The sequence below is a fragment of the Channa argus genome, chromosome 17 (assembly GCF_033026475.1).
Source record: "Channa argus isolate prfri chromosome 17, Channa argus male v1.0, whole genome shotgun sequence".
Classification (NCBI taxonomy): domain Eukaryota; kingdom Metazoa; phylum Chordata; class Actinopteri; order Anabantiformes; family Channidae; genus Channa; species Channa argus.
The window spans coordinates 14,740,932-14,761,699 of NC_090213.1; the positions used below are offsets into that span (position 1 = coordinate 14,740,932).

Consider the following 20,768-nt stretch of genomic DNA (forward strand, 5'->3'; position numbering starts at 1 on the left):
TAGATGGCGTCAATAATACAAGTACCAGTGTGTGGAAACGCGGAAGTGCACTAACATTGTTCCATCGGAGACTCCGTAGAACAAACCTGCTGCTCTGTTTTTAGATAATTATCACACTACTCTCACACCATAACTCTGTTAGACACTGTTACAAGGTAAGTGGAGTAGTCTGATGCTGGAGACGTAATGGCATTAAATGTTTGTGTATCGTGTATCCTGCCGCCAGGCTTTGACACCCGACAGCTAACATCTGGCTAGTAGCCCCGATAGCTGCTTGTGGCACCTGCTAACCTTGCTACGTTAACAAGTTTTGCCATTTTTCTCTCTTTCCACCACAGTTAAGAGGGAGTATTCGTGATACTAGTGATTGTAATCTAGGGTTTTGTTTTAACGCTAGCTACATTATGGTTTTAGCTTATTTATTAATTATTTAGTATTAACTTGTAATGACCTGGTGTCAGCTAGCAAAACCGATGCGTTCACTTATAAATTTGACATTTTGTCCTGTTTGACTGCAGAGCTTGTGTGATGGCTTTGACTCAAAGATGACCTGCAGTTTGAACCTATGACCGTCTGAGAATCTCATATTTCGCAGGTCAAATTAGAGGTAAATGGATTTTAATAAATTGGAGCCAGTGGTAGTAAGTGTGGGTACGTATGATGAATAAGTGAGATCCTACTGTTTTGTAGGCTCCATACACGGTGACCCATGCTTTCTGATGAGCTTGACTCCAAACCAGAGGTAACCCATCACAGCCTCTTTATTGCAGATTCAGAAAACAAAGTTCCGAGTTTTGACTTGGAACTTTGTCTTCTAATTATAAGACATAAGTTTCATATCCGGATGCCTGTCTCACGGTTTGTCCTTTCAGCTGCTGGTGCAGTTTGTGCAGAACGCGTCCATCCCGTTGGTGCAGGGTCTGGAGGACTCAGAATCCAAACACTCCTGCTTGCCTCTACTGGCTCCAGCTGATAGCTCACTGTGCAGCCCGCTGGAGCTGGCAGGTCAGAGCTTACTGCTCCCTTTTTTTTTTTTATATAGCACAACAAAAGTGTTGAGGTACTGTAGCTTGTTCTTTGATGTTAATGGTAGTGGTATCACAATACAAACAGTTCTGATGTTTGTAGACAAAGACAACTTATGTGCAACTGAGGAATAAACATGACTCCAAGATAATGAATCATTAAAAAAAAAAGCACAGTAATCAGTCTATTGGATTTTTAACATTTTTTGTTACATATTTGTCATAAGCCACACGCATAAGTTAGTGATTAAAAAGCTGAACTGAGTCACATTATCAACCTACATCTATGTCCAAGTTGGAATCTAAATATTCAAAGCCATAATCATGATTTGCATATGTCTGTGCCAGTCCCTGTAGAACATTTGATAGTGCAGATGGATCTTATCGTATGTACTGGATGCTAAAGGTGCTCTGTTAAATCTTTATTTCAGTATTATGAAGTTGCTTTGTTTTTCATGCATCCTGACGAACATGATACACAGGAAACATTACATGTTCACTACATCTGCGTCTACTCTCACCAGACTGCAACAAGCACCTTGCAATTATATCGTCTGACAGCGTAAACTTTCCTCTGATTGTTTGGGGAATCAATTGCAAATAATCCCATGTTTTGACATGGGGGGGAAAAGCAAACAAAATCTGATTTTTCTCTGCAGATGGAGGCCTGAGCCATGAGCCTGAGAGTTCTCCCTCTCTGTCAGAGTTTGGAGGTGTGTCAGAGCGAAGCCCCTTGGTGGTCCAGACACATTCTCATCCACGGACCTCACCAAGCCCCCCACCCATCCTCCATGACTTGCAGCAGTCAGACAGCACGTCCTATGTCCTGCTGAACCTCGCAAAAGGTAAATCAACACTAACCTTTTTGAAATTAATCCCTTTTTAAATAAAATGTTGCAGTATTTGCTATATAATCATTAAATTGCATCATATTTATAATTTCTAAGATGGTATTATTTGAATGCTGACATTTTCACAGTGGCATTGAACAAGTCAACATTATTTTTTTTTAAAGAAAAGGTATAAATTTATTAACGTATTTTTTTTTTTATGAAGTCACATTTTCTAGGTTAAGTGATCAATTGAAAAGAAAAAAAAATAATAATAATGAAAATAATTAAAGCCCCCTATTTCTATGTAGTCATTTTCTAATAAAAGTTAGAGTGAGAATGTTTGACATTAGAACTCTAAATCTGCAAGATGCTTCTTACAACGCTTTTACACACAGTGCTAAATAGAAATGAGATGACATGTTTTTACGAAAAAGTGCAAATTATTGTGGCTGGAAAAAAATGATCCTTGGCAGGTAAATTAGCTTGGTTCATAAGCTTGGCAGGAGGACCATAAAATTAATTTTGGTCTCCCGACATACACCTTTTGTGCAGTGTGTAATATTCTGTCTGCAGCTTAATGAGAGATGTGAAGGACAGAAAATTTTTATTTGAAGGAATCAATTTGTTCATGTGACATTTAATTGAAATCCTGAATAAAGAGCTTTTGTTTTTGTGTGTGCTGGTCAGCATCATCTCAACTTCACACACATTAAAGCTATAAGGTTGAATCCAAAATTGCTGAGTGAGAAGGTTAAATTTAGAAATGGGACCTGGAGTGACTAAGCTTACTAATGATTTTGCGGAATATTGCATTTATTGTGATTCTTATTCTGTTTTTCCTCCCTTCTCAGGCATCAATGCATCCTCAGAGTCCCTGATCTTTGCCGCCGATGGTGCTGGGGAGGATGATGATGAGGGTGTCTCATCAGGGGAGTATGGGATGGACGGCAGTGCTCCCTGGTATCTACGGGTACAGGAGCTGGCACATGACAGTCTGATTGCCGCCACGAGGGCACAGCTTGCAAGAGATGCCAAGGCCAGCCAAGATGCTAGAGCTGCAAGCATCACTAATGGTAAAATCACTTTGTCTTAGGTCAACAGGTAGAAATGACTAATACTAACTCAAACCTGACGGGATTAACTTTTCTATGTTAATGTTCGTAGGTTTGTAGTGCTGCCACCAGCTGTCTGTGAGGTAATGTCAAGATTTAGAATAACATTAAAAAAAGCTAAACAAGAAAAATTTTAATGTTTTATACAGGAATGAGCACATTTTCTGATAGGATTTATTAACATTAGCTAGTCTACTTATTTTCTAAATAAAAAATAAAACTGAAGAGAAACGAGGCCAATGATAAAATAAGAATGTATGTGTAAACAGCACTGACTCAAACTATGTCCTACACTTCTCATAATGCTTTAAATCAAAAACAATTTGTAGCTTTGTCCAGATATATTTTATAAGTGTGATTGCAAATATCAAGAGGAGTTGCAAAGGCTATGTTATTGTGAAACATTGATCTTGCTTCAGTGCATATTGGTGTGCTATGTCTGTGGTAATTTTAATGTGCTTTTAGCAATATGGCTAATGTAGTCTAGGCCTGAGAGAAAGGTCAGAAGGCTGCAGTGGGCAGAAAGACAGACCCGGTTTAGATGAGAGGAAAGAGAGCAGCAGAGAAGTAACCAGAAAGACGGGGGGCACACAAAGGCATCAAGGAAATGTATTTTGAAGTATAGACTAGCCACTAGTCTATACTACTAGTGGTTCTTTTAAAGGAAAACATCAGCCTTTATTTGAAAATATCATTCACTTTTTTGCTGGGAGATAAATGGAAAGATAAAGTTAAATAAAAATCTATATACCTCTTTATAAATCTGTCTGTATGTCCTCGTTCTTTTTTATGTACTTGGTCCTCTGGTCTCATAGAAACTGAACAGTCACAAATGTCAGGACACAACAAATGCAGCTATTCAAACCATGTTTGGTTACAGCAATCTAAAGCCTCATTTCCTGACTCTGTCAATAATGTCTTTGCTGTGGCACAAAGTGCCTTAGCAAGCTGCTGACCCACACCAGGAATCAGCACCACATCACAACCCATTTTAACTCCCCTCCGCAGGCAGCCTCATAGATTTTACCCATGACATTGAAGGCAGTAGGGTTCCTAGCTACCTCTCTGATCTCTAAACCCCTTCTGACTGAAAGGTCAGCTGGAGCTCCTGGTTTAAAAAGTGATATGGCAGAGAAGTTTGTTTGGTCACAGTCCCAACCAGGATTATCTACAGTACCTAAATGCTCCTTTATTCTACCTGCTGAAAGTTTTTAAATTCACTTATGTTTAATTAGAGGCAGTCAGTAACTTGAAATGTACATGCATTGTCTATATTAACATGTTGGTGGAGAAAAGCCGCTTTCTTTTTGTAATGCAAGTAATGTGTATTTGCAAAATTTAGCTATTCTTACATCCAGTATTGAAACCTGGATGTTTCAGACTGACCTTGTATAATCAGGTTAACCCGTAAGACACAAATGTTCTTCTCCCATTTGTCCTTGGCCTCATTATATTGCAAGTAAAATTTGTTGGGACAGGGAAAATGAGACATTTTGACTGTAAAACCAACCCTGAAGGTCTTTGACATGATGTCCCAAAATCAAAAAGGGGATACTGAGAAATATAATTACTCATGCTAGTGTGCCAGTTAAGAAACTGTTTAAAATATTTTGTACATGGTTAATAAAAATATCTGCAGCCGCCCTTAACTAGTTTCAGCATGGCAGTAAAAGCAAGTGTAATGTCTGCCCTCCCACTAACTTGCATTAGATTAGACAAGTTTCCTTCAGCAGTGGGGTGTCAGTTATAAGTGCATTACTCTGGCAAAGCCAAATTGACTTGATAAAGACATTCAAAGTAGGGAGTCGAGGCAGGTTTAGAGAAAGTGATTGCATACAGCTTCGGGTTGTTTTCTTTTGGCTACCGTTATTCGGGAGGTCTCAGTCAGTACTCCATGATTAGCTTTTATATGACTGGGCTCCAGAGGCCGGCCACCTGGCATGCCTGAATTGTTTTTTGAACAACCATGTTCACTCTGCTCTTCTGGTTGCCTAGGTGACCACACACACAGTTTGACAGCAGATGGGGAGAAGCGAGAGCTGTCGTCTCGGACCAGCCGCCCACTCTCCAAGCAGATCCTGCGCTGCTCATTTGAAGGTTGCTGCAGGACTTTCACTTGGCCGGCTCATCTCAAATACCACCTCAAAACCCACCGGTAAGTCTCACACAGCAGTGGAAGATATTGGAATTAGGCAGCAATCCCATGAAGATGCTATTGCCAAAGCATCACTGTGCAATCCTGGCTAATGTGGGTACATTTTCTAGATTAATAATAATAAGCATACAGGCTAATCCTGTGCCCAATTTTTAATACAAAACATTAGACATTGTAGCTATGTACTGTGTAACCTTAGCTACTGACTGAAATTTAATCCATCATTATCTGTAGAACCAAACTCCTACAAAAATATTTGAAGTCTAAAACACTTAAGTGTAATTTTAATGTGCTTTATTCCATTAACCCTAAACATTGCATTACATGGGCTTACATCCAGTTTTTATTATGGACCTGTTGTGTGCAACAGAATTCAGTGTCACTGACATGTAGAACCAGATAAAACAGAGTATGGTGTTATCCATTTCATCTTGCCTTCTTTTTAAGGCTTTTGGGACTTAAACTAATTGATCACAGCTCCGTTAGTGTTTACCACTGGTTATTTTATAGTGGAGGCTAGAGAGAGTAGGCAACAGGAGCAACAACGCTGAAACTTGGAAATGTGCACTTGTACTGCATGAGTTCTGTTGGGAAATCTATTTGCAGTTGCCCTGTCTGACCTTATGGTGGGCTGTTGAAAATGAAACATGTGCACAAGAGACACTGAGGCTTGTGTGTTTTGGTTGTCTTGACTCCCAGGAATGACAGAATGTTCAGGTGTGGTGCAGAGGGCTGTGGGAAGAGCTTCTATGTGCTGCAGAGGCTGCAGGTTCACATGAGGACTCACAATGGTGAGAAGCCCTTCATCTGTAAGGAAAAAAACTGTGGCAAGAAGTTTACCACTGCAGGAAACTTGAAGAACCACAAACGCATACACACAGGTGGGGGAGCAGTAGATATCTGTGTATAGAAGCCCAAAACATGCTGGAAGCAATAACTGACTCAGACCATTTGACTGTGCTCATTTAATGCTTCCTTGGTGCAGTCAAGGCTAGCAAATTGAAGCGTCAGCAGAACTGGTGCCTCCAATTCCCTGCTGCAATGAGTAACAGTACTCTGTCATATTTTATTTAGGGTGGCATTAAGATTTTTGAAGGCCTGTTCCACAGCCTGCTGCTTCTATTTTGAGACCAGTTAGCAGATCCGCCACAGTATTCAGTGTTTATGTTTTGCTCATAGATCTGGAAGAGCTTCAATATCCACAAAGTTCCATTGAAAATTTTTTTCCTACTCTTTACATTCTAGTGCATCATAATCAGTCAGCTGAAAACAGGATAATCTGCTTTCAGGACTTCCAGAGTGTTATTCGGCCATTGAAATCATCACGTTCAACACATTCATGTCTGACACTAATACTTAATTCATTTGTACCATAATGAGTTTCCTTGGACTGTTTTATTGTGGCGTTAAACAATATGTACATGTGGGTTGGCTGGTTCCAGGAGAGAAGCCTTTTCTTTGTGAAGCAGATGGTTGCGGGCGATCCTTTGCAGAGTATTCCAGTCTACGAAAACACATGCTTGTACATTCTGGTGAGTGAGGCAGAGTTCACAGCTGCACTTTGAGTACTTCCTTGTAATGCTTGGGCTGCAGAAATAGTGTTGTATCATATGCAATGACTTGATGCAATCACCCACTTTTGAAGGGATCATGGAATAGTAAGTCTCTGTCTCTCAGGTGAGAAGCCCCATCACTGTGGGATCTGTGGGAAGACTTTCTCTCAGTCTGGCAGCAGAAATGTCCACATGAGAAAAAGACACGGAGAAGAGGGACTCAGCAGTGAAAGCAGAGAAACTGGTATCTTGCTCCCTTTTTTTCCCCCCCTCACACACCCATCCACCAAGACTCATTGTAATAGGCGGATATGGAAATTTTCTATCCATATTTTTGTCTTCATATGAAACACCACCACTCTATGCACATTTGTTAATGTATATTTAACATTTGCTGAATTGAGTAACCTAATTAAAAAATACTAACTTTCTGTGCAAGTAACTGAATTGCTTTAGAGTGACCATATCTTTGAGCAGACAGCACAACTTTACAGCAGAATCAGGTCTGTCAAGTGGGGTGTGGTGGGATCTGTATGTAATCTCCAAGTTAAAAAGCCACAGTAACTATTTTCCCTGACCTTCCTAAATGCACTTTTACCCTCTCCTTATAAATTACTGAGATAAACAAGTGGATGCTTGAGTAAATAGTCCACTGTAGCTGTAGGAAATTTACAGACACTCCTGTGTCCATTTTTAGCAGGAGGTTCATTACCTCTTCAGATTAAAATGTGTCTCAGTGAGCTTATTACAGTCCAACATATGGTCTAATTGTTGAAAATTATCTTAAACTAGTTTGTTTAGTTTTTTTTAGTATGGAACCATCAAAGCAGACAGCACATTTACCTGCTTGTTACATTCCTGTGGCAGTGGATAACCACAGAGGAAGTGCTGTCAAAGCTCTAATTATAAACCTTGAATTTATTCAGGTCAGCCTCCTCAAATAGGCTGGTCTTTTGTAAAAGCAGACCAAAGAAAGATGCAGCATCACAACAGAGGGGCCGTTTCTGTGCGTTTGGATGAATAATTTAATCAACTGTTTTGGAACAGTCCCTTAAAACCATGCACTAATAGTCAAGGGTCAAAAAGTAACTTTAAAAAGTCAGAAATAATGGGGAGACATTAAAAACAATGTTTAAACCCAAAGGTTGTGGATCATGTACAAAGTGTGTCACTCCACTTCATACTTGTTTTGTGTTTAGGACTATGCTCTCTGTTACAGGAGAAGCTCTGACACAGAGCAGCCTGCTGGAGGCAGATGGCGAGAATGGCAATAGTATGGTCACAATGGCAACAACTGTGCAACCCATGAATCTTCATCATGCTATGCTGAGATCGCCAGGTAGGCATATGCACACTCACTCACTGGCCACTTTATTAGGGCCACCTGTACAAACTAATGCAATCCAATACAGCAGCTCTGCCATGAATCAAGTTGAAACTGTCAAAGGTGATAATTCCACTGTTACTAGATTGTACAGGTGGACCTAATAAAGTGGCCAGTGGGTGTATGACACAGGACAGAAACAGACACTAGTCCTGAAGTAAAGACTAATTTAGTGAAGCTCATAATATTCTGTCAACTTGTGGTGCTAATGTGTTAATTGCTTTTTCTCTTTAGCAGTAGTTGTCTTGACTTGGACCAGTTTCTTTTGCACTTGGGAAAAATAGACCACCAGTTCAGACAGTGGCTTTTAGGGATTTCTGTGTGTTTCAGTATGTGGCAATGATAAATTATATTAGGGTAGAACAAGATAAGCTGCTTGTGTATACAGGCGACAAATTTTTACTAAGGTGTTAATTCTGTCTTGGGTATTTCTATTTAATCTTTTCGAATTATCCCGTGAGTTCAGGGTCGCCACAGCGGATCACTGTCCGCATATTGATTTGGCACAGATTTTACGCTGGATGCCCTTCCTGATGCAACCCTCCCCAATTTCTACCAGGCTTGGACCGGCACTGTCTTGTGTATATGTTGGAAATATTAAACAATCAGGACTTTGGCTTGACACACTCAACTAATCACTGTGTGACAGCCTCAAAACAGTTAACAGATGTATTAGCATAGAGGGTTTGGAACAAAAGGAGTTTCATGTCACAATATGTGAACATGACCTTCCTGTAGGTGCACACAGGTTGACTGAGTGTTACTGTTAAGAAGCATTCATGTCACTAGGCAGTTTGTCTACTTTGAACCTGCTTTTGTGTGTGTTCCTTACTCTAGGCTCTGCAGACTCAGTGGTAGTTCTCTCCCAGCCACATGAACTGGTGACCATGACGACAGAGGGCCATGCATATGGAGAAGATGGAGACGATGTGGTGGCTCTGCTGTAGTCTAACATGACAAACATCACAAATTGTGAATTTTAGCAGTGCTAGGCTTAGTCATAGTGGATTATACATAGACATCTACAGTATCTGTAAATAGGTTAATCACTGACTTTAACTCCTGTAGATATTTGTAACTAGCAACCAATGATTGTTTTATTTTGACATGTGTAAAATGGCAGAGTTTGTACAGCCTTTTTTCTCAAGTTTTTTTAAAAACAAATACTCCCAAAGACATACTGAGACGGGTTTTAAAGGTTTATGAAAATCTGACATGATCATTATAAACAGTTGTCTCAAATGAGAAGTGAGCCCCAGTTACTTTTACCCATAATTATGACCATAAAATTGAAATATACCAGACAGTGTGTATAGGCTCTTGTCCTTATTAGTAATAACAAAACACTTGCCAGTTAACATAGTATCACATTGCAACCAAACCACTTACCAGCCTGAGTAAAACATTTATCAAGTAGTCTCTCCAGTAATGCCAAAAATCTGCATTGTTAATTATATCACTCTCTCAAATGTCAACCTCCAGTGCTCCACTCCACAGTTCTGAGTAAGGCAACACATTGCTCATTTACTGCTCAATATATTAACACTTCAGAACAATAGCTTTTGAAAAGAATTAATTACTCACAAGGTTAGTTTATGAAAAAAGTAACAGATGGCTGATAAAGTAGTGCACATTACTGTTTGTTCGACACATCTCAGTGGATCTTCAGGTTGTGGAAGTGGTCTAACATGGCACCCAGAGCCCAGCTTGCTTCCACATTGTTCACTTTCTTCGTCAACTAAGAGGGAAAAAGCCAACACCAAACCTATCAAATGCCTTTTGTATTAATTGAAATAAACATTTTTAATGTAGGATTTCCCTTTTCATTCATGTCAGAGCATAAACTCTGCCCCTTGTAACGAGGCACTGTAATAGATTTCTTAACATGTACTTTTTTTTCTTAGTCAGGTGAAAGAAGTATCCCATTAGTTAACAAAGAGCTCAGGGGAAGCCAATTTAAACTTAACCATGCCCTTTTTTAAATGTGAGTTATTTCATACTTAAAGTTTGTTATAGCAACTTGCAACCATTTCAAAAATGTTACTTCCCATCTATTCTGTTTTCATCCCAAACCTGTGGATTATAGTGTACAATAATTTCTCACCTGTAGCATCGTACTTTCTTTGAACCCAAACCCATCTCTGAGCAAACAAGTGATGTAGGTCATGTCCATACACAGGAAAGGAGTGATGAGAGGATTCTTGGCCATCTTACAGCACACTGAGCAGAGAAAAGGGGAATCATATCTGTTAGGTTAGATAATCAGTCATCTGTATTCTGCAAAGAGGATGAGGGCAGGATTTGAGATATCAGTAAGGACACAACTTCGGAGTAATGAGATGCACAGTGAGCCACATATCTGTCATGGTAACAATACATTGCTTTGCTCAGCTCACCCTCTTTAGCTTTCTTCTTGAAATCTCTGACCTCCAACATCCCTCCGTGGACTCCATCTGCAACAAGGGGATACCAGGGTCATTTTACTCATATTTTAAATGCTATACCAATTATTATATGAACACATGTACATGCACATTTCCATAATAATGATAATAGAGCTTGTGGCCTTTCATGTTCGACTGGCAGAAGATAGCAATTTCTCTAATAACTACACACTTATAGCTTGTCAAATCCACTGAGACAGGTGCAGATGACTCACATTGTCTGCTTCTGTCTAGTGCTGGAATAACATCCTGCTGGTTCTATATAATTATGTAAGGTGTGTATAGTGTGTGCGTATGTACTCACCGATAAGGCCCGCATCCACAGCTCTGTCAAAGTAATAGGAGAATGCGTAGAAAACATTGCTGTCTTTGAGCTCATATGGTTGATGAATGATCCCCTTCACCACCTTGAGTACTTCTTGATAACAAAGCTTGTATCCCGAGTAACCTGGAGAAATAAGTGCATTGGAACAACATTATGAAATCAAGTGTAATTCAGCTAAGTTAATTTTAATAAGCCATGCTAACATCCTTGCTAATGCCATAGCAAAGTTTCTAAGAAAGAGAATTTTGAAGGACGATTCACTGATTCGCTGTGGCAATACTGAATTTACAGGATAAGCCGAAAGGACAAAAAAAGACAAACATTCAAAATATTCTGCTCACCAAACAATAGCTTTACATCTGTTCTACTGTTGACTGCTTCTACTTAAACAGATCTTACCATCTGTGTCCCCGCTCACATGATAGGTTAGCCCTCCAAAGCTCCATTCATCTCGGAACTTCTTTGGAAGACACGAACTTTTAAAAACCCGCCACTCGAGCCCTGCAAGAGCACAGAATGACTTAATCTAACTGGCTCAACAGCATCAAACCTAGACACGGCTGGACACAGACTCAGGAACTAACAATATTTTCTAAAGCCCTTCTGTTATTCTTTTGAGGGTCTCGCTTGAATTGTTCATTAGAAAAGAGGACGTTGACTACATTCCACAAAACATCCTTCTCTTGTTACCTTTCTCTCAGTGTCCCTCAGGATCAAAAGGCAGGACAGAAAAAAATAAGACCTGTTACAGCATTGATTTAATGCTGTGTCTTAGTATCCTTTAGAGATGCACAATGAACAACACTGACCCAAACCTAAGGGCAGCAGAGTATCCTTTTTCATGTAATGTACAGTACCTTCTGCACCTAAAGCACCAAGTGTGGCCAATCGCGCTGCCATGAGTCCATTTCCCAGGTAACTGAAAAGAGTAAAAAGATTCTTATGCTACAAAAGTAACAACAGACTCTATGTAGCAAATAAGGCACACTCTGAAAATAGGCCAAACAACTGGTGTCTGCATATTATTCATGTGCTAATGACTAAGCAGATAATAGAAGTTTTTCCAATTAAAAACAGATCCAAGTAATAAAGTTAAAACAACAATGTTGGCAGCATTTGTAGTCTCAGCAGTCAATATCTGAGGCCTAAATGTATAAAATACATGGAATTTTTTTATTATTATTATTAAATATGAATGATTAATAAAAATTCAATCAGGAATTTAATTGATGCAGACATACACTATTCAAATGTAGTATTATGTTTCATTTGCTGTTACCTGTGAGTGTACAATTCAAATGTTGAGTTGAAGATGTCAAATCTGGCAATATAATTATCAACAGGAACACTTTCAATGGTTTTCTGCAGGTTAATATAAAGAACATAGTGGGTTAGTAACCACTAAAGGTTTCACTTTATTTTGCAACATCTCTGCATATGCAATTAAACCACAGACCCTCAGTTTTGGAAGAAAAGTGATCTGCGTGGATCCTCCTCCCAAATCCAGTATCCCCACTGTCTTCTTGGTTTGTGCATTCAGGTGACCTGAAAACATTTCCTACTTTAATCCAGCAACCACAACAGAGACGTGCTAATCAGTTATACCTCAGATGATATCTTCAAAGGGCCTATTTGGCACATGTGCAACCCAAAGGCAGAAAATCCCCACTCTGAGCTTGATAACGATCAGAGCAACTCCCTTTAGGCAAAAAGATTGTAGCAGTGTACATTCAGCCTCTGTCTGGGAACACAGTTCTATAAAAATAGCCTTTGACAATATCAGTTCCTGAGATCAATTGGGTTACTGTGTAGATAAGCTCAGAAAACAATGTAATCAACACAAATATTTCGTTTTATGCTGCAGGCAGTACGTACCTGTTAAAAAGTTTACAGATATCCAAGCCAGGATTCCTACATTTATAAAATTAGCAAACATAGAAACAAAAAACAAAACAAACAATCATTTTAGGTAAAACACACAAGTTCATTTTAGAAAAGATGGCGACAAATTTTCAAAGAAATTACTATGCTCAAAGGGCCTACAAGCATATGAGTGAGCATTATGATTGCAAAAATAAGGGTGAAATGCTGACAAAGGAATTACACTTGTGGTACAATAACATTTTTTCACCACGTAATTACAGTCTTTTAAGATCACAACTTTGTGGTGAAACGTAATTTCATATTTTTAAGTGCCATCAGCAGAAATACTTTACAACAACGTAGTTAAAGGTCTGCAGTAAAAAAAAAAAAAAAAAACTCTTTTTAGAATTTGAACTGCAAACTAAAACTAGGGCAGAAGTATCACTGACGCCACCTACAAAGAAGTACTACGAGAACATGGCTATAATAATTGAGAGATATGCCGCTTGTCAGGGCAGAGGGTGCACAGTCGTTACCTTCACTGGTGCCGTTCATTATGCTGACGCTGTTGTCTGGGACCAAAAAAGGAGATTCATCAAACACATGCTGAACCTAATGGGAACAACAAAAGAGGGAGGAGGGGTGAGTCAGGGAGAGAAAATGGGGGATTGGGAGAGCATGAGGGAGCCAAGGAAAGCAGCAGAGAAATGGACTTAATGTTATCTACTGTAATGGTAGCTCATCTAGAGGTGCCCCCCGCTTGAAGGGATTAATTAATTCCCTCAGGGGGATTAATAAAGTATCGTTTATCTTCCAAGGTGCCCCAGGGCCATCCATTACTATTTTATCCCCTCCACAAGAGCCTTCCTCACTAAGCTCATACTACTCTGATAACAATAGTTTTTTCCTCTTGTCTCTGTACTGCCTCTCATTGTACTTAAGTGTTCTCTTTTTTTCTACTTGCCCCTTCATGGGATAGGTTGTGCTTTCCCTTGAAAATGTACCACCTAACAGCCCACCTACGATTAAGCACGGCACTCTACAGAATCTTGTTATTGTGTAAACGGTGCCCTCAAGAGCTCAATCACATTTCAAGTCCTAAACATCAGTTTAATCTTCTACCTGGCCCAGAAGAGTCTGAGCTTTCTCTGTGGTCAGCAGTCGAAGTCCAGCTGTGGCTCTGAGAACCACTGGAGTTCTCTTCCACTCCAAGCGAGGCACAGTCTTCTTTGCTACTTTCAATAACATCCTCACTGTGTGTCCTGCCTTTAAAAAAAAAAGAAGAGAAAAAAAAAGAGACAATGTTCACTACTGAACAGCACTTTGCAGAACAGGGCGACTGGTTAGAGGTGAGAACACAGTAACAATCTTCACTTGTTTGTCATCTTGCTTTTCTCACTTCCTACTTACTTTCATTAGGAATATGATTTCTCACAGACAAATGCCATTGGCAGTATTTCTGAATACGAAGTAGAGCCAGTGGACCTTTTGTCTTTGGCTTAATATAATTGATTAGATTTACCAATGAACTACTCACCATTTCAGGGGAGTCAGCATATGCTGACAATCCAGGTTTTATGGAATGGAACATCTCATTGTCCAATACAGGCAGCTTTTCTAAAAAGATACAAGATCCATCCACATCAAATATGAAACAGCTATTAAAAGTATTACGATGCTTACATCTTCTAAGCATACATATGCAGAACACACCCCTTATTCAAAAGTAGTTACATTGACTTGACTCTTTCAAAAGAGCGATTATTACTAAAAAAATTATGAAGTCAAATAAAGCCTATGTCCTCTGACAGAATTTACAGGTTTTAAGAACTGACAGGCCAAGAGAAGGGAGAGAAAAGCAAAAAAAAAAGCAAAAAAAAAAAAAGATCTGAAATCTATTTGTTACTCTGGTTTACAATCCAAAAAGCTGTTTCCTGCATGCTGATGATTAAAGGAATAAAGAAGCACACAGTAATCAGTGTCCAGCTTTGCCCCGCATTACCTGAGTCACTCTGGATGAAGGTATAGACATGGATGCGTGTCCCAGTACTCCCTGCATCAAACATCACCGCATAGAAGATGCGGCTGTGGTTCGCTGGACGGCTGAGGCTTGGCAGGATACTCTTGATGCTGTTGGTCCAATCCAAGATAGAGTTCTTGACCTGGGCTTCGCTCAGTCCTGCAACCGCAAGCAGGATCAGGAGTACAAGCATCACGGTGGGCTTCATCTTCTCTCTGGAGATGAGAACTCTGAAAAGGTGAAATTCAGTTTAATAGTTTTTAACTGTTAAAGAAAACCGCTCCAATGTTGCTGACTAATGTGACTGACTGGGAGATGCTAAAATATATCATAACAAGCAACAGAGGAGAAAGAAGCAATCATGTTATTTACACCAGGTAATTTGGCCACACCCAGTCAGAGTTTTTAACCAACCACAGGGACACGTCCCAAAAATCAACCTCTTACTGCTTAGTCAGCTTCTGCAGATAATATAGAAAACTTGTCATTTCCAGTCCTTCCAAGTCCAATTAAAATATACATTTTATGGATTTCAATAGCACTACTGTCTCAAGAAATTTAAAATAATAATAATTTAACGTCAAAATACAACAGCCTACACACATTTACATTCTGAATATGTGAGATTTTACATAACATTCTGATACATATGAAAACTGCTTGTATTATTCAAGAATTGTTCTTAAATGTGCTTTTACGGTTTTCTTTAGTGACTCATATGAGGTTAAGTCAGTGGCTGCAAAAGGGACTGTTTGCTGTGAGCTAACCCCCCCAAAAAATAAACTGTCCTGGGCTGCCTGGTAGAACAAAGACAAAATTCTTAATTTACTGGAGTCACCTCACAATCAAGTTAATTTTAATCAGTGCTTTTTAAAAAAACCTGTCTGTAAACAAAGCTTAAATTTAAAATTGGTGGCTGAAGCCATCACACAAATGCATATGAGACTCTGCTCCTAAGGTCAGATTCCCACAGTGCTGCATAGTTGAATAACAGTAATTATGAGGCTCAACGCAATTTAAACGGTACTAAGTGGCATCTGCACAATTACAAACAAATTGACTGCATGTGCGAAAAATTTGGTAATTTCTAATTAAGGATTATACATTTGTTAGCGTTTTTTTTTTTTTTTTTTTGGGCCTATTAATATAACGCCGTATAAGATGCATTGTATGTTTCAGGTTATTGGTCCGTGACACATATGTGTCAAAACGTCAAGTTTTTTAGCGCCATTCAAACAGCAGATTCTTTTCTCTTTGAATAATCCAGCCAGTAATGCATTGGAACTGTGTCCGTGCACATACTGCAGACAGGATCTTTACCCGCCACCAGTTTTCCCTGGCTGATTTTTCGATACCTCTGACTATAAATAAAACGCTAACATGTAACGTTAGTCCTCGGTTCAATTTAACTAGAAGAGGAAACCGATTTACAGTCAATATTGGCCAACTTTTTGCTCTGGTGAATAATATAAATATCCCAATATATCAAGAGAAAACTGCTTGGTGGAGCAGATAAATGCAGATAAGCGGTGACGGCAGTTTAGCTTCTTAATAGCTAAGTTAGTGTCGCTGACCGGGGAAGTTTGAAAACAACTTAGCCCACTTTCGCTAATGCTAGCTTCCGCAAGTTCTATCAATATCCTATAGAGCGAAAAATTAAAAAGAAACTTCAACGATGACACTGAATAAAAATGAAAACAAGCTAGTGCAACAAAGCATTTTCTGAACGCTGAGTACAGTTTAGTCTCACCATGATGTCGAATAGCGGTAGCGCTACTCTCTTTCTGAATGACTGCACGTGACGTCGTCACGGCTCAGTCGCTCACCGCTGACTGTCAAAATAAGAGATGTTGACTACGAAACAAAACCAGACAGTGATATTCAACCAGTGCTTTCTTGAACCAGAAGAACTCAAGCTCAAACACAGCCTACTAAGTTGTCTTTTTTGTAAACAGCAACTACAAAATAAATAAATAATTAGAAATGTTAGCAGATCACCATTTTGAAACTAATCAGAACTCTGTTGAGTCAAATCTATTTTTTCAAAACGTGAATTACAAACTAAAATACCCAGATATCTTAACCTTCAACCACAAGACCCAAGAGAAGGCAAGGGGACAAAGTTTTAACTGGTTCAAATACACTGGATGAACGAATGTCAACTACATAATGCTACTTAATTGCAGCCTACCTACAACCACTTTATTTCCAGTACATATGTTATAATTAGTGGGAGAGCTGTAAGCACAGCTCTCACACTATTGAGATCCTTTTCTTTATTATTAGTGGGAGAGCTGTAAGCACAGCTCTCACACTATTGAGATCCTTTTCTTTATTATTATTATTATTATTATTATTATTATTATTATTATAGCCCGTTTTTCGGTCGCTATCTAGTCCTAGACGGTTTGTCGTAGAAACTTCGTTCCACTTCCTAAACGTAGGTCCCTTTTAGGACAGGGGTGGTATTACTTTTCTCATTAATAACTTTTATACTTTTTATTATATTTCACTTTTTATGAACTTTTTTTCCCATAGAAAATGAATGGAAGGCACTTAAAATTTCCCTTCAACTTGCCACTTTTCATCTGCCTCTTGTGTCGTCATACTTTGGAGTAGAAACTTCATTTAAAGTTTATACGGGTCTAGTCCCTTTCAACTTTTTCTGGGTGGATCAGCTTCTTTCTATCTTTTATACTTTTTGAATAATCGCAGTTTTAGTTTTAGGCAACTTTTGGAGCTTTTTCAACTTTTCCATTAGTGTGTATTGCGGAATGTTGGAGCAGCTAGAGTGGGTGACATCACACGCACTAACTTTTCAGCTTCCACTTTTAGCAACTTTTTTCCTTCTTTTCCTTCTTTCCTTCAGTCAACTTTAATCTTACATAAACAAACTATACATCAGAATGTAGGTATTTTTGTCTTCTTTCAGTAAATGTAACTCTCATAGTGACAGGACTGACGGTTCTTTCTCCAAGTGTCCAGAAGCAGAGAGAGTGCCGTCAAAACTCCCATTGGAGCCCATTATAACAGAGGTTCTTAAATTCTAATCAAATCACAAACGGGGGGCTGTTTTAAAATCGCCACCACGCCTTCATTTTATGGAGTATCTTCAAATAAAGTACACCAGTGTGTTCATTGAAGCCTTTTGTCACTCACAGTTTTTGAATTGTTTCGATAGGACTAATACTTTTTCATATTTTGAGCATTTTGCGAGGCATAGTCTCAGCACTTTTCCAGCCTGCCTTTGCATTTGGCTCACATGACTCAGCAGGCGGGCAGCGGGCAGCAGTCATTGTCATGGTAACGGACACAGCTGCATGACGTCATGTAATCAGCCTCAGAGCTGTGTCCACACACTTTACCTGAGTTTTTCTCCCTCAACATACACAGTGGAGACACACACAGACACACACCCTCACAGACAGGAAATACCCTTTCAAAATAAAAGCCTTTCATAATATTTTATCCACTTTTTAGCATTTAAATGCTAAAATGACTTTGTGGTGAAGTTTCCCTACACACACACCCTCACAGATAGGAAACACACTTTCAAAATAAAAGCCTTTCATAATATTTTATCCACTTTTTAGCATTTAAATGCTAAAATGACTTTGTGGTGAAGTTTCCCTACACACACACCCACAGACAGGAAACACACTTTCAAAATAAAAGCCTTTTATCATTCTTATTTTAATTATTTAGCATTTAAATGCTAAAATGAGTTTGTTTTGAAGTCTCCCTACAGTGGACACACAAACTACCACACAGACACAGACAGGAAACACACTTTCAAATTAAAAGCTCTTTTCAACTTTTTTTTTTTCAACAGTTTTTCAGCATTAAAATGGTTCCTTCATTCCTAAGTAGTTACTTCTAGCTTTTTTCTTTACACTTTAATAGCAACTTTTTTACTTTGCTTCTTTTTTTGTTTCTTTTAACTTTGGGAATATTTACCTTTTCCTTTGTTTCTTACTACTTCTTTCCACTTTTGTTAATCAAGTTGTTGCTTTTTCACTTCTTCCTTTACACTTTTAATAGCAACTTTTTTACTTTGCTTCTTTCTTTGTTTCTTTTAACTTTGGGAATATTTACCTTTTCCTTTGTTTCTTACTACTTCTTTCCACTTTTGTTAATCAAGTTGTTGCTTTTTCACTTCTTACTTTTTTCTTTACACTTTCAATAGCAACTTTTCACTTTGCTTCATTTTCTGTTTCTTTACACTTTAAATATCAACTTTTTACTTATTTACTTCCTCCATTGTTACTTTCTACTTTTTTTCTTTTCTGAATTCAACTTTTCCTGGGATTTTGGATTTTTTCCTTTTCTTGTCATCTTCTTCTTTCTCTTTTTGTTTGTATTTATCTCTCTTCAGCGTTTGCGGCTTTGAACGTACAAACGCCTCTGCTCTCAGCAGCTTCTGAGCGGTCGGCCTCTACCGGGCGACTTAACAGCTCTCCCACGTAATTTCCTTGGAAATTGCCTTTTCTAGTTAGTGGGAGAGCTGTAAGCACAGCTCTCATTAGTGGGAGAGCTGTAAGCACAGCTCTCACACTTATGAGATCCTTTTCTTTATTATTATTATTATTTCGCCGTTTTTCGGTCACTATCTCCTCCTAGACGGTTTGTCGTAGAAACTTCGTTCCACTTCCTAAACGTAGGTCTCTTTTAGGAGATCTATGCTATTACTTTTCTTATTAATAACTTTTATACTTTTTATTATATTTCACTTTTTATCAACTTTTTTTCCCATTGAAAATGAATGGAAGCCACTTAAAACTTCCCTTCAACTTGCCACTTTTCATCTGCCTCTTGTGTCATCATACTTTGGAGTAGAAACTTCATTTAAACTTTATACGGGTCTAGATCCTTTCAACTTTTTCTGGGTGGATCAGCTTCTTTGTATCTTTTATACTTTTTGAATAATCGCAGTTTTAGTTTTAGGCAACTTTTGGAGCTTTTTCAACTTTTCCATTAGTGTGTATTGCGGAATGTTGGAGCAGCTACAGTGGGTGACATCACACGCACTCTAACTTTTCAGCTTCCACTTTTAGCAACTTTTTTCCTTCTTTTCCTTCTTTCCTTCAATCAACTTTAATCTTACATAAACAAACTATACATCAGAATGTAGGTATTTTTGTCTTCTTTCAGTAAATATAACTCTCATAGTGACAGGACTGACGGTTCTTTCTCCAAGAGTCCAGAAGCGGAGAGAGTGCCGTCTGAAACTCCCATTGGAGCCCATTATAACAGAGGTTCTTAAATTCTCCTCAAATCACAAACGGGGGGCTGTTTTCAAATTGCCACCACGCCTTCATTTTATGGAGTATATTCAAATAAAGTACATCACTGTGTTCATTGAAGCCTTTTGTCACTCACAGTTTTTGAATTGTTTCGATAGGACTAATACTTTTTCATATTTTGAGCATTTTGCGAGGCATAGTCTCAGCACTTTTCCAGCCTGCCTTTGCATTTGGCTCACATGACTCAGCAGGCAGGCAGCAGTCATTGTCATGGTAACGGACACAGCTGCATGACGTCATGTAATCAGCCTCAGAGCTGTGTCCACACACTTTACCTGAGTTTTTCTCCCTCAACATACACAGTGGAGACACACACAGACACACACCCTCACAGACAGGAAATACCCTTTCAAAATAAAAGCCTTTCATAATATTTTATCCACTTTTTAGCATTTAAATGCTAAAATGACTTTGTGGTGAAGTTTCCCTACACACACACCCTCACAGATAGGAAACACACTTTCAAAATAAAAGCCTTTCATAATATTTTATCCACTTTTTAGCATTTAAATGCTAAAATGACTTTGTGGTGAAGTTTCCCTACACACACACACCCTCACAGACAGGAAACACACTTTCAAAATAAAAGCCTTTTATCATTCTTATTTTAATTATTTAGCATTTAAATGCTAAAATGAGTTTGTTTTGAAGTCTCCCTACAGTGGACACACAAACTACCACACAGACACAGACAGGAAACACACTTTCAAATTAAAAGCTCTTTTCAACTTTTTTTTCTCAACAGTTTTTC

General features: G+C 38.7%; 2 protein-coding genes across 7 annotated transcripts in view; one reads left to right on the top strand and one right to left on the bottom strand.

The window, feature by feature from the left end:
- znf410 (zinc finger protein 410) lies at nucleotides 1-9,873 on the top strand. 2 transcript variants are annotated; one of them, XM_067481013.1, is made up of 12 exons: nucleotides 1-155; nucleotides 519-607; nucleotides 691-742; nucleotides 873-1,005; nucleotides 1,685-1,870; nucleotides 2,710-2,931; nucleotides 4,966-5,125; nucleotides 5,825-6,006; nucleotides 6,568-6,657; nucleotides 6,803-6,922; nucleotides 7,898-8,017; nucleotides 8,900-9,873. In XM_067481013.1, exons 3-12 carry the CDS (start codon nucleotides 710-712, stop codon nucleotides 9,007-9,009), a joined length of 1,356 nt encoding a protein of 451 aa, XP_067337114.1. In that variant the 5' UTR covers nucleotides 1-155; nucleotides 519-607; nucleotides 691-709; the 3' UTR covers nucleotides 9,010-9,873. The 2 variants fall into 2 exon arrangements, with proteins under 2 accessions (XP_067337114.1, XP_067337115.1); XM_067481014.1 differs by having other exon boundaries at nucleotides 5,825-5,916.
- The window catches only part of entpd5b (ectonucleoside triphosphate diphosphohydrolase 5b), a 26,791-nt gene continuing 15,249 nt past the window's right edge, over nucleotides 9,227-20,768 (bottom strand). For 4 of the 5 annotated variants that reach the window (XM_067481009.1, XM_067481008.1, XM_067481010.1 and 1 more), the window contains 13 exons: nucleotides 14,697-14,944; nucleotides 14,232-14,311; nucleotides 13,817-13,960; nucleotides 13,231-13,306; nucleotides 12,707-12,742; nucleotides 12,288-12,376; nucleotides 12,111-12,193; nucleotides 11,689-11,750; nucleotides 11,231-11,332; nucleotides 10,811-10,954; nucleotides 10,459-10,515; nucleotides 10,167-10,282; nucleotides 9,227-9,800 (listed from right to left, as the gene is read on the bottom strand). In XM_067481009.1, the coding sequence (XP_067337110.1) occupies nucleotides 9,717-9,800; nucleotides 10,167-10,282; nucleotides 10,459-10,515; nucleotides 10,811-10,954; nucleotides 11,231-11,332; nucleotides 11,689-11,750; nucleotides 12,111-12,193; nucleotides 12,288-12,376; nucleotides 12,707-12,742; nucleotides 13,231-13,306; nucleotides 13,817-13,960; nucleotides 14,232-14,311; nucleotides 14,697-14,944 (1,321 nt within the window). In that variant the 3' untranslated portion in view covers nucleotides 9,227-9,716. Of the gene's footprint in view, nucleotides 9,801-10,166; nucleotides 10,283-10,458; nucleotides 10,516-10,810; nucleotides 10,955-11,230; nucleotides 11,333-11,688; nucleotides 11,751-12,110; nucleotides 12,194-12,287; nucleotides 12,377-12,706; nucleotides 12,743-13,230; nucleotides 13,307-13,816; nucleotides 13,961-14,231; nucleotides 14,312-14,696; nucleotides 14,945-16,464; nucleotides 16,557-20,768 lie in introns of those variants that run through there. The other variant, XM_067481011.1, reaches the window with a different exon arrangement.